At 38.9% G+C, this 13,454-nt stretch overlaps 1 protein-coding gene across 1 annotated transcript in view; it reads left to right on the top strand.

The window, feature by feature from the left end:
- The window catches only part of LOC118404171 (uncharacterized sodium-dependent transporter YocR-like), a 33,541-nt gene extending 20,561 nt beyond the window's left edge, over nt 1–12,980 (top strand). Inside the window, exons 12-13 of the mRNA XM_035803190.1 lie at nt 11,123–11,243; nt 12,086–12,980. Coding sequence (XP_035659083.1) covers nt 11,123–11,243; nt 12,086–12,304 — 340 coding nt within the window. The 3' untranslated portion in view covers nt 12,305–12,980. The remainder of the gene's footprint in view (nt 1–11,122; nt 11,244–12,085) is intronic.
- Nucleotides 12,981–13,454: the final 474 nt, after the last annotated feature.

Genomic DNA, 13,454 nt, shown 5'->3' with positions numbered 1-13,454 from the left:
TTTGTTTGGCAGGCAAGATGTAAATTATTCAGCGTTATTTCGTACGCGCCATGGGGCGCACGCCTCCGTCGTCCCAAGGAGGTGAAACTCCCTTGGTCCGTCTGTGGCACAGCTGTGTCATGTGATAGGATGTATCCAATGGCAGAAAAGAGTGGGGGGTTCAAATTTACGGGCCATACGTACGACAACGAGCGGTTATTTTCCAGGCGTTCACTTTTGAAGAGAAGTATTGAAGAAAGTTTGGGCCTGCTCTAGCCCGCAAGTTGTGGCCGCGACACCGCTTTTACCGCCTAGGACCCCCGGTGACGGAATTTGACTCAAAGATACGAGGTGGCTATCATTCTGTACAAGCTGTTGTTGTTGGAAATCGACACAGAATGGAAATCACGGCCCTTGCACCATCCGGATTAATAGAAGCCGACACTGCAAGCTGAACATGTTTCGCGTTCACAGAATCCAGGACCATCCAACAACACGAGTCATATCGGCCACTACTCTAGGATACTCTAGATCTTACCGGATTCTTATTCCTGTGGTGACCAGATGGAACTGTACATGTGTGCTCTTTTTAACTTACGCCGAGACGCTTCGCCGGACACTGGAAATGGGACTGTGGACTACTGCACGGAATTGCACAGCCGTTGTGATTGTTTCAACTGCCGACTACATCAGAATGAAAGGCCACAAATACCTAGTAGGCTGTAGGTTTTTTTACTTTTCCATGTAATATTTTCTCGTAATTCAATAAAATTTTAAAGTTTCATCCATTGTATTTTCTTGCTTTGAAATGTGCTAATGATTATTCTCCTAAAATGGCACTTATCCACACCTTAATGCACACGTATATGAGACGTACAGAGGGAACTTTAAACATGTCTTAAGGGTGTTTTGGTACGTATTTATGACAACTTTAAGCTGCTAAAAAGAAAAATATAGACACATTAAAAAAAATCCTCTTAATTCACACGTATATGAGACGTAAATAGGCTTTAGATCAAATAAACGTGAAGTTTAAACATGTCTTAAGGGCGTTTTAATAAGTATTTATGGCAAATTTAAGCTGCTGAAAAGGCACCTAAACACACGTTATAATCCACTTAATGAACACGTATATGAGACGTAAAGAGGCTTTAGATCAAATAAACGTGAAGTTTAAACAAGTCTTAAGGGCGTTTTAATAAGTATTTATGGCAAATTTAAGCTGCTGAAAAGGCACCTAAACACACGTTATAATCCACTTAATGAACACGTATATGAGACGTAAAGAGGCTTTAGATCAAATAAACGTGAAGTTTAAACAAGTCTTAAGGGCGTTATAATAGGTATTTATGGCAAATTTAAGCTGCTGAAAAGGCAGCTAAACACACGTTATAATCCACTTAATGCACACGTATATGAGACGTAAATAGGCTTTAGATCAAATATACGTGAAGTTTAAACATATCTTAAGGGCGTTTTAATAGATATTTATGGCAACTTTAAACTGCTGAAAAGGCACCTAAACACACGTTATAATCCTCTTAATGTACACGTATATGAGACGTAAAGAGGCTTTAGATCAAATAAACGTGAAGTTTAAACATGTCTTAAGGGCGTTTTAATAAGTATTTATGGCAACTTTAAGCTGCTGAAAAGGCACTAAAACACACGTTATAATCCACTTAATGCAATTGTATATGAGACGTAAAGAGGCTTTAGATCAAATAAACGTAAACTTTAAACAAGTTTTAAGGGGGTTTTAAAAATCATTTACGACATCTTTAAGCTGCTGAAAGACAACGGGAAAACCGGAAAATAAGGACTAACACGGACCTACAGAAAGACCACTTAAAGGCAATATTTACGTACTCGTATAAGTGGTGTATAGATCCGTAAAGGAGGAAAATACGTCAACATTACGCATGGTTTCAGCATCCTTAAATACCGTTTTTCGTGCCGTGCACGTCCAGCTCCATCAAAACCGAAAATACCAAACTGTCACGATCACACATACAGCCATCCTGTCATTGGCTGAGCTAGTAATAGTGATGAACAAATAGCATCGGTCCATTGCATGTTAGAAGTATACGATATCAAATGTGTTATGTTTTTCCAGGTACGTATTGCTAGCCCAGGGTCTGACGTTACTGGTGTGGTGGGTCGTCAGTACTGTACGGGACGAGAAGATCCCCTGGTACCAGCTGGGAGAAGGGTCTCTGATGACAGCAATCCTGGGGGTAAGTGGTATGAAGATATCACAAATATAGGTTTAAATCATCAAGTAATGTGGTAGAAAGTTTAACCTACGATTTACCTTTAAATCAATCTTTGATGTTCTTGCTAACTGTGTCGTACAGCTTTATCTGAAGTTACCTTTTCGGTTAGATTCTTTTTTTTTACATTCATATGATTTATGGCATCGTGAAATTTGTCATTTCTTGTACGTCAAAATATTGGAGCTAAAGGTCTTCAAGTGTATTTCCTGCGTTTACAGTAACCGAATCTACATGATCCATCTAAAGTGTCATACGATTCATGAGAACTCACCAACTTAGTATCATTTGAAAATGGACTTCTGCATGAAATGTTATTGAATATACATGTATTTTTTCAGTGGTTTGTGGCCGGACTGTTTCTGCTGGGCCTGAACCTCCTGTTTGTCCGGTACCGAGCCCGCATGTCCCGCTGGTGGTCTTCACTCATCGCCAAACAGGAGGACATCCCCGCCTGCTGCTGTGGTCACAGACAGGACAGAGGAGACCGCGACAACCCCATGGCCATGACATACAAGGACAAAGAGGCACCAGCTCTAGAGTACAACACGATAGATTGATTATTGTCATTAATAGGTGATATCCCACTGTATTTGGGGGCACCGATTAGGGTTTGAAAGATAGCTGGTGGTCTTCACTCATCGCCAAACAGGAGGACATCCCCGCAAGCTGCTGTGGGCACAGACAGGACAGAGGAGAAAGCGACAACAACATGGACATGACAGACCAGGCTAACATGGGACCGGTTCTAGACTAAAAACATGAAAGAAAATTAGTCTGCATTCCGTATACAACTTTGCTATTTTTCATTAGAACAAAATGGGCACACAGTACACAGTGTTGCCACATTCAAGCAGACTAGCTTATATTAACGGCGCCACTGGACAAATCATGGTACATAACATATAACAGGAAACGAGTTGATTTACAGTGGAGTCACCCCGATTGAACCCAGACATGAATTTTGCTATGTCGACAGCTCGTTACTAGCGATGGCAATGCTATTTATATTGGTCTATATACCATTTTCGCGTATTCACTAACTTTCATAACGTATATGCATTGTGATGTTACTGCCTTCACATCGAATTATTTATTAATAGAAGAAAAAAATAAAAAGTACAAAACGATAACAAAATCTTTCAAATGCCTTCTCATGGTTAACTTTAAAGTACGTTTATATGATTTTAAGTATCATGTTAAAGGCATCATTGAATGGGACATTTTAATCATTCATATCTTTATACGGTTTTAGTACTAAGTGCAGAACAGTTTTGAATAAATATTAATACGGTACTTTGCAGTGTTGATTGATTCTCTGGTCTAAAACGTAAAAAATATCGTTAAGGTCATTATTTCTGAGGTTTCAGGCACGATAGTTGTGCCATTCTACGTCGTTTATGAATGATTATGATAAAAGACAGAGGAGAAAATTGCGCAAAGTACAAATTAAATAATGGATTCCTGAATGGGAAGTAGAAAACTGTCGCAATTTTACCCCACAAAGTCTATGAAAATCGACCGTCATTCTATTTTTTCAACTTATTTTATGAAGTTGCAGTGCAATCAGCCTGGAAAAATTCTTTAATGGTTGGTTCTCTCCACGAATAGTTTGCTTCTGAATGGATTCTAAAAAGATTCAAAATAGCTTTTTGACAGCTTACATTGATATGCTAATGAGTCCATTGTTCACTGAAACCTGAAGAAAAACTGTAATTCAGGTCAGCTGTTAACCCTATATCACAATAATTCTATCTACCATTCCTATGCCGTGTTGTGAAATAGCTTTTAGTGTAATATCTATGATTATCGTAATTAGATCTGTTACCCTAAATACGAATGGATATGTTGTTAATAGGTGTTTAGTTTGCCCGTGTTTACACAATCACTCGCTGACTGGGGCAAAGGCCAACTCCCAGCGGCAACTGTAGGGCCGACCTCTAGGAGCGCGATTTCAGTCAGGCTAGGTGTTTAGTTGTATATCACATTAACTGCACACAAAGCACGTGATATAACCTCAATATTTCCAAAGGTTTAAACGACCTGGAAATATATTCACAAAGTTAAAGCAACTTTCAAAATATTTACAAAGCATGCATCCAATCTCTTAGACATATAACGAGAATATGCAATTACAGGGAATTGATAACAGTTGCAAACGATCGGATGAAAACCCTCTCGGTGACTTGAAATGGAATTAAACAACAGATAAGCGACGGAATAGGTTCTTAGTTGTTATGGTATATTTAATCTATGCACAGAAGGTGTGAAGACTACATGTCATTAAATATGACCAAGCGAAAATTTATGTACCGAACCGGTTTTTCTGCATGGTATTTGGGTCAAGCCGGACTGTGAAACAAAGATGGCGGACGAAAAAACAACAGAGAAAACGAAACTTGTCACGAAGGTAAGATTTCAGGGCTTAGAATTCCGTATGTCATTCGACGCATCAAGATGTTGTTTCCTATGTATTGTAGTTGTAAGGCTAACTTGAAGTTGTAAGCCTTTTTAATCTACAATAGCTGGTCAGACTCACTTTAAAGTTTACAACAAGAATATGGTGTCCCTGTCACCATTTTTGTCATTTCAACATCCGAACCCATTATATGAACTGTAAGTGTAAACATTGTGTATTCATTTTGACACAATTAGTAGTAACGTTAACAGATTGTTTCAATTTATACTAAGACAACGTGATCCTTGTGTTATGAACTAAATTCCAGTCATTGAACTAAAAATATCAACACAGGCGATGTTGATATTTCATATCATAATATCTCACTTTACTGCATATGGTTAATGCTAATGTAAAAAGTATGCTTTACATTTTTTATCTATTGGAAATTTGCAGTGTTGATACATTAGAGTGTTAGTCTTTAGGTAACCTGAAATAAAGATTTGAAGGTATACTGGTAAGTCCATTGCATCTATTTTCTATATCATAGGATCATGATACTGAATCAAGCCGGGAAGCTACTTCTCTAACTACGTCGCAGCAACATCAGCACACAGACAGGGCGGGAAGATTCTCCTCCACAGTCGGGCTCATTATCACCTGTGCAGGGTCTACTGTAGGGTTCGGCAATCTCTGGCGCTTTCCCAGGATTCTGGCAAACAACAGCGGAGGGGAAGGTGAATGCTGAGTTTAAATGATCATTTTACTATCATTTTGTAATTGCTGTTCATTAGTTAGAATGTTTTGTATTATTAGCTTTTATTTGCTTTTTTTCTTATAGTTTATGGTTTGTGTTAACTGTACGCTGGGGGTTAGGGCATTGTAAAGGAAATACTAATCCTGTTGCCCACACCTCTAAGATCTCATCCTGTGAGTCTCGATAGATAAAATGTAAAAATAGATTTTGTTTTCATTTCGTCTGTTCTTCATGATGAGGCCATAGGACAATTTAAATCCTTATTTGTATTCTTGCTATTATGATGATGTAACATCCGAGTGGAAACCATCTTGACTTGTACAACGACGGTTCTTTTTATCACTAATCGAACCGGTTTTTTCTTTGCCAATAAGGTTATATTTGGGGTAGCTGTTGTGTGTTAATGTTTGTTTGTAGACGACCAGCACCCGTGGGTAGGTGTTGATGAGATTTTTAGCCCATAGCGAGTTGTTACGGTACTACAGCGGAAATTCCGAGTTTGATATCTCTAATTCTGGACGTGCTACGGTCATGATTTTTGAGTGGTAGATAGCTCTTGGGACCGAGAGTGGTGTTGGATTTGGCTTGCTTTGTTATCACATTAAAATAATCATTGCTACTTCATTTTGAGCACAATGTCAATGTTTCAAGGATCATGAATGTTAGATAAGTAAGATTGTTTTGTTGACCCATTTTCCATGACGCATTACACGACATATGTTTTCGAGACTTTGAGAGACTTAAAACACATTATGATGTTTCCCAGGATGTCTGCAGTTCCTGCTAGTCTGGTTGGTGTTCCTGTTCCTGTGGTCCATTCAGGTTATCATCATGGAGTACGCCATTGGTCGGTTCACCAGGAGAGCTGCACCAATGGCATGGCACGACCTACTAGGCGTGAAGTCAACATGGCTTGGGGGCTGCATAAGCATTGTCAACTTTTGCACATGGTAAGATAAACTGCTTTACTTGTCATTGAAAGATATGGTTATGCAGAATTGTTCGTAAATGTCAGAGTACGGGGTGGTATTTGAATGTCTATGAAAATAAAGAAGAAAAAACAATTGAGTAAAAAAAGATGGATTTTCAATGTAACAGAGTTCTTTCGTGCTTTTGCTATGTGTTAAACCTGTATTTTGAAAAGTTGGTCCACAATACAAGCCTTTTATTTACAGTTGCTACTTCGGGGTGATTTTTGGGTGGTCTATGTACTACATGTACTACTGTATCTTTCACCCATTGCCAACAACCTTTGAAGAGAGCAGCCAGATCTGGAAGACCTTTGCTGAGGTTGGTCAGAACGACAATAAACTGTTACAGAAAACTTAAAGTTGTAATTCAGTGTGGTCTTAATCACATAATCAAATTACGTAGTGTGTACATTGTAAATACGACCGTATGTGAGCTGTGAACAGCAACACCTTGTCCTGCAGTACAATGTGACACAGTTAGAATTGCCCTAAAGATGGTGACAGATGGTCACCGAAGAGTTGGTTTGAATATAGGCAATGTTTGTGCAAAAGAGTATCTTTATTCTATATCAATGATAAGATACAATTTCGCTGCATTCCTCACTGTAGGAAAGCAGCTGGCCTGTATTGTTACACTTCATGGGCACTGCTGGATCTACATTTGTGATCTGGAGAGGAGTAAACAGCATCGAACCTGCCATGAAGGTCATGATTCCCGGACTCTTCGTTTTGATCATCACAGCCTTTATCTGGGCTCTAACCCAACACAACGCAGGGTCTGCTCTGGCCTACATTTTCACACCAGACTGGCGTAAGTAAAAAATAATGTTCAAAGGTTTTTGCAATGATGTTGAGCTTTTGGGGTTCTAACTCTGCAAGTCATTCATCAAACGGTGTTGGCAAGGGTTTTTAAAATGTAGTATGCACTTTTTATGTTAGTGTATCTATGACGTAGATTACCAATGATACAATATGCACTTGTCAAAATTCAGACGTGTGATAAAAGTTGGATTCACTTCCTTATTAGTCAATGCTACATTATTGGAAATTGCACCTTTTATGAAGATTATAAGTGATGGTTTCAAATCTAAAAACAAAGCCCGGTTCAAAGTCACTAGCCAATCTTTACAGCAAAGTGATGAAGTCGACATAGAAGTTCTTACGTTGATAAATCAACTACATTTTACGTGCAATGCCACCATGCATGTGCTGTTGGTACTGCAGCCTTGGATGCACTTCCACATACGATCATCCTGTTTTAAGGAAGTTTCAAATATATTATTTGACGTACTCATCAAATATTGAGATTTTGAAAGAAATGCAGCATTATTTCCGCCTTTCTTTATTTTTTTATTTTTATTCTATACAGAATTGTTAGGTACCCCAAGACTATGGATTGACGCCCTGTCCCAGAACGCTTGGGACACAGGAGCAGCATGTGGGATTTTTCTGGTGTATGGAGCGAGCATGACCCAAAGCATGGGACCTGTGAAGACAGGCACTCTTATACCATTACTCAACAACACTGTAAGGTGAGAAATAAATGACTGATTTTAACCACTGTGACAATGCGGTAAAATCATCGTAGTCCGTTGTTATTCATTTGTCTTTGAGTTAAAATTGGAGAGAAGCAGTTTCACCAAACATGCGAAACGGAAATAGTGTAATTGGATACTTGTAAAATTGGAAGTCATGATAGACAGAAAGACAGTTGGTACGATATGGTTACAGCCACAATCCTCAACAACGCTGGAAGGTCAGAGGTCCGGATTTCAAGACTGCCAGGAGAGAGAAAAAGTGATTCTTCCAATAAACATGAAAACTTCAGACTGGTAGAAAAAAACAATCTATTTTTTTCCTTTACATATCTAAACATAGTCTGATGTCTGGCACGATGGTGTTCTGTACCGTGTTTTCCACCTGGACCAAAGTTAGTCCCGGAGGCGACAAGGATGACCTGATGAAACTCCTGAAGACGAACGGGCCTGCCAACACGGGACTCACCTTCGTCTGGTAAAGCAGCATTTTCTCATTTTATTTGGTCATATTGCACGCCATCAAGTTATACAGTACTATTTTCTCTTCCCCTTTCTCTTCGACATTGAAATTTGGTAACAGTTGTACTAAAGAGAAAGCATAGTACAATGCTTAACCTCTTTCCAACACATAAGTACACACGGATCAAATTTTCAACGAACACTCTCGTGTAGCCTTCTTCAGGTTCAATACTGATGACCGTTCTCTTTAGAATGTAAATTCACTATAGTTGAGTAGCATAATCCCATTATTCCAAACATTGTTCCATTATTAACACGTGATCTTAAGGATACGTGTCGTCAGCAATTGGTCAAACGTGCTAGGAAGTTTATATCGCCCACCGTCTGTATTCAGTGATGGATGGAGTGTGCTAATGTATACGGCGTCAATGTATAAAGAAAACAATGTCTAAAGAAAGTTATTCTTTAAAAATGGCTGACGCGTTAAAAAGAATGTCTTAGATATGTTAAAACGATGCATGTTTTTTTATGTGTTTGTGTTCACAGGATGCCCATTCTCTTCTCCACCATGACCGGCGGCCGTGTGATGGCGTCACTGTACTTCCTGATGGTGGTAGTGGCAGGGTTCAGTAGCTACGTTCCCATAATGTACAGCATTACACAAGTACTGGTTGACTGGGGAGGTACGTGGTATTTTCAAATCTTCAACGTAACATACATAGCATGGGGTTTGATGTAATGCTAAATAAATGATTGTGCTTTGTCATTAGATAATGGATTTAAACTCCGTAGTCTGTTTTCGCCTTTTAGGCTAAAATGATATGAACACTAAGATAAGCAAGACTATGTTGTTTCATACCAGTATTTAAATGTTTTAGTAATCAATATTTTTTATCTAGTGAGACGAGACGTTGCGGCAGTGGTGATAGGAACACTGGTCTTTCTTTTGGGGGTCCCAAGTGCCGTCAGCATTTCTTTTCTGGCGATGCAGGTATGTCATGATTAATTCCCTGCGACATGGCAAGATATTGTACAGACAACGTTTGTCTGTATGTATGTGTGTGTGTGTGTGTGTGAGTGTGTGTGTGTGTGTGCGCGCGCGCGTGCCTGTGTGTGTGTGTGTGAGAGAGTGTGCGTGTGTGTGTGAGTGTGAGAGAGTGTGCGTGTGTATGTGAGTGTGTGGTGTGTGTGTGTGTGTGTTTGTGTGTGTGTGTTTGTATGTATGTGTGTGTGTGTGTGTGTGTTTGTGTGTGTTTGTATGTGTGTGTGTGTGTGTTTGTATGTATGTATGTATGTATGTGTGTGTGTGTGTGTGTGTGTGTGTGTGTGTGTGTGTGTGTGTGTGTGTGTGTCGAATATCGACCTCGGTACCACTAGGTTGCAAGTCCAACACTCTACCACTTACACCACACATGACGCCACAACTATCATGTTTCTTTTCCAGGACTTTGTATGGGGCTCTGCTCTCATTCTCTCTGGACTGGTTTTCGTCTACCTGTTCTGGAGATATGGATCACACCGCTTTCGGATCAACCTACTGAACGACGTAGGTCAAATTACGATGCTAAACTTTCAATCATATTTTCAACGACCTCTCTTGATTTTACGATCTGGAGTGATTGGTCATCAGTATTGATCAAGAAAAAGGCGACAGTGGTCGTTAGAAAATTTGATCCGTCTATACCTCTGTGTTGGAAGAACGTTACGCATTGTACTATGACAACTGCCAACACAGATGAGCTTCCATGATAAGTTGAGGTAGGTCAAACCTTTCAATTTCAGCTCTATCCTTCGAGAACACAGTGCGCCGTTATCATGAATGAATGAAGACCTTTATTGCACATTTTTGGGCTAAGTACAGGTCACACGGTAAGAATCACATATATGTAACAATGGAAACAATCATACACATCTATATATGCAGATGCGCGTCTAATCTATTCTATGACATTCGACTTCCTCTCGCTTCTTGGTAATTGCATAAATGTAGCTATCTGTATGGTTGGTTAGAGTTGGTTTATCAAAAGCTGTCAGGAATATCAAAAGCTGTCAGGATACCCACGCCCTGTAGCGTACTTTAGATTGTGAAGGGGTATTACATGATATTGGCAATATTGGCTAGGTGCGTATAAAATGATGAACTAGCCCAATTGTCTGGGACTTTTCATTCAGTGAAAAGTTCCAGGCCTGATAACACCACCTCTTGATCAGTGTTTAATTATGTCCCAGAGCATCATTTTTCTTCATCTAACTTTGCTGAAAATTGTAATTATAGTTTCATAAAGAAACGTGTTTTTATTAATTGAAAGTGTACCAGTATTGCCTTCATTTAATATTGTTTAGAGTTTGATTCATTGCTGATATCTAAATAGAGTATTTTGGCACACAGGCAGGGGATGGGTCAGACTGGAAGCTACCCAAAGCTTGGGAATGGCTTCTTAAGTAAGTATACATAAAAGTCATTCTAGTCTTTTTTAAACATAGCGCTAAGTGGTAGTATTTATTTGTCTTCTCTGTAAAGTACATGTGACATTCTTTTACTAACGTTTCATCGTTATATGTTTTTTGCCTAGTATCTGCGGCCACGTCAAGATCCATATTAAAAAAAGAAAATGTGGTGGAAAAGTAGTCATTGTCTCATTGGTTGCTCTGCTAATTTCAATGATCACATTGCGTTGGTCTCTAAATTGCGTTTTGTTGCAAGAGGTTGTGTGGTTAGTCTTTAACTTTGGACTTACTGTTTACAGATACGTGTTACCAGTTGAGGGTCTAACGTTACTGGTGTGGTGGGTCGTCAGTACTGTACGGAACGAGAAAATCCCCTGGTACCAGCTGGGAGAAGGGTCTCTGATGACAGCAATCCTGGGGGTAAGTTGGAACGAATAATCATAAGATCAGTTCTTAGTAGTTAATGATATAACAAAATGCATCTTGTTCATTAATATACATTTTTCTATACAGATTCTTTTGTCATGCTCAATTATAAAAAACATGCAAAAACTGAAAATAAGCATAACATTTGTAATAATTTTCTATTCAATGTACGGTCAAGTGATGTACGGTACAATTAATTGGTCAGAGGATCATGTTCCTTTAGACTATATATAACTCTTTAATTCTACCAGCATGCCTGGACCTTAGACCTAAGTCTTAGTCATATCATATCATTAGAGTACATATGTATGTCACAGCCCATACATTGTACATACATTTAAAGTACAACATAGATGAAAAATGCATAGACGTAAGCAATGCCACCAGTCATTGCCAATTTCACAATTTTTTTGTAAAACTACGTTCTCCTTCAATTTATGCTAACATTGGCAATTTTTAGGCAGATTATACTATTAGAGTAGTTGATGTTATGTAGCAGAGGACGCCCAAAGTTGCACCTAGTACACTTGCTGTGCAATGAAGATTATTCAACCCATTACTAACATCAAATTCATAGTGTGAGATCTTATCATCTATATATGATACATGCAAATTTTCAGTAGATTCATTCAAAGTCGTTTGATGGATCCCCAACTAATATTGTTCTTCCACATTTTTCTGTAATAATCTACAGCATTAGATACATACATCATCATCATCACTGTGTTCTGCATCTACATTTTGAATAATCTTGTAGCTGCATTCAGTCTTAATTTCTTGATATGTCTACACTGTGCTTTGCATTACCTTACATACATATGTTATACTTTTCAAAGTGGTTCGTGGTTGGGTTGGTTCTCCTGGGTCTGAACCTGGTGTTTGTCCGGTACCGAGCCCGCATGTCCCGCTGGTGGTCTTCACTCATCGCCAAACAGGAGGACATCCCCGCCTGCTGCTGTGGTCACAGACAGGACAGAGGAGACCGCGACAACCCCATGACCATGACAGACAAGGCTAAAGAGGCACCAGTTCTAGAGTATAACACGATAGATTGATTGTTGTCTTACCGTAACAACGCGTACGTTTCTCAACAGCTTCTTGTTAAATGTTCTATACTGGTCTATTTACCGTTTTCTGTATTAATGTTATAATGACTACTATGCATTAGGATTAATCACATTGACAGTTTTGAGAGGAAGCTTCTTGGATGTTGGAGAATTTTTACACAAGCCGTATGAACTTACTTTTCTAACGTTTTGATGACTCTCGATGACACCTTCGTCAGAGCTTCTGACTGGAGTTCCGTTTCTCGACGCTATATGTAGCCGATGTAGGTGTCGCTCTTACGGCGAGAACACAATCCTAAACATAGCTAAACTTTAGAAAAGTAAGTACATGTGGGTTGAGTAAAAAGAATTTTTCTATATCCTAAACCAACCTTATAGAATTATTTTCGGGAGAAATCTTCATGCTGTTTTGTGTATTTATTACTTTGAATATCAATAAAGCAGGCAGGTGATGTCCACCATATTGGTGTCCTTGATTTGCATTTCAAAGATTGTATTTCATGCGTTAACAGTATTTTTGTGTTAATGTTTCATTGGAAAGTTTACATATATTATTCTGATAGTTCTTTCTTTGCGAGGGTTAGACGGTTTTTCAGTGGCGGAAATGTTGGAACATAAGTCCAGAAGTGTAAGCTATACTTCTTAGTTGTGCTGTGTTAGTTACCTCTCACTTGATATGAATCTTTTCAGATGTAAATTCAGGGTTAATATGTTTTATATTACTATATCTATCTAATGTACCGTGAATGTAAAGGTCTCAGTTGTCAAAGGTCATTTGAACAGGATTTTAGTTTAAAGTGTATTTATGGATAAGATGGAAAAGTGAAAGATTGAGGAAAATTTAGCAAAAACAAAATAAAGACAAAAAGGCGTTTCAATTTGCCCAAACTAAGGCTGTCAATTATTCAACCGAGCGTTTTCTTGATTAGCCTCTACCACCAGACTCCACGGATCGGTGGTCTAAGAGTAGAAATTGGACAAAATAGAGTCAATAATATACCAGGGGAGTCGGCCGGCCTGAGGAGCTATTTGTCGCAGTGAACGTCGAAGAAATAACTCCTCTGTTCGGCCGACTCTCTATCGTATTATTTACTCTATTTTGCCCAATTTCTACTATTAGCCCACCGATACACGGGTA

Source organism: Branchiostoma floridae, chromosome 17 (genome assembly GCF_000003815.2).
Source record: "Branchiostoma floridae strain S238N-H82 chromosome 17, Bfl_VNyyK, whole genome shotgun sequence".
Taxonomy (NCBI): domain Eukaryota; kingdom Metazoa; phylum Chordata; class Leptocardii; order Amphioxiformes; family Branchiostomatidae; genus Branchiostoma; species Branchiostoma floridae.
This window is presented reverse-complemented; position numbering and strand designations above follow the sequence as displayed.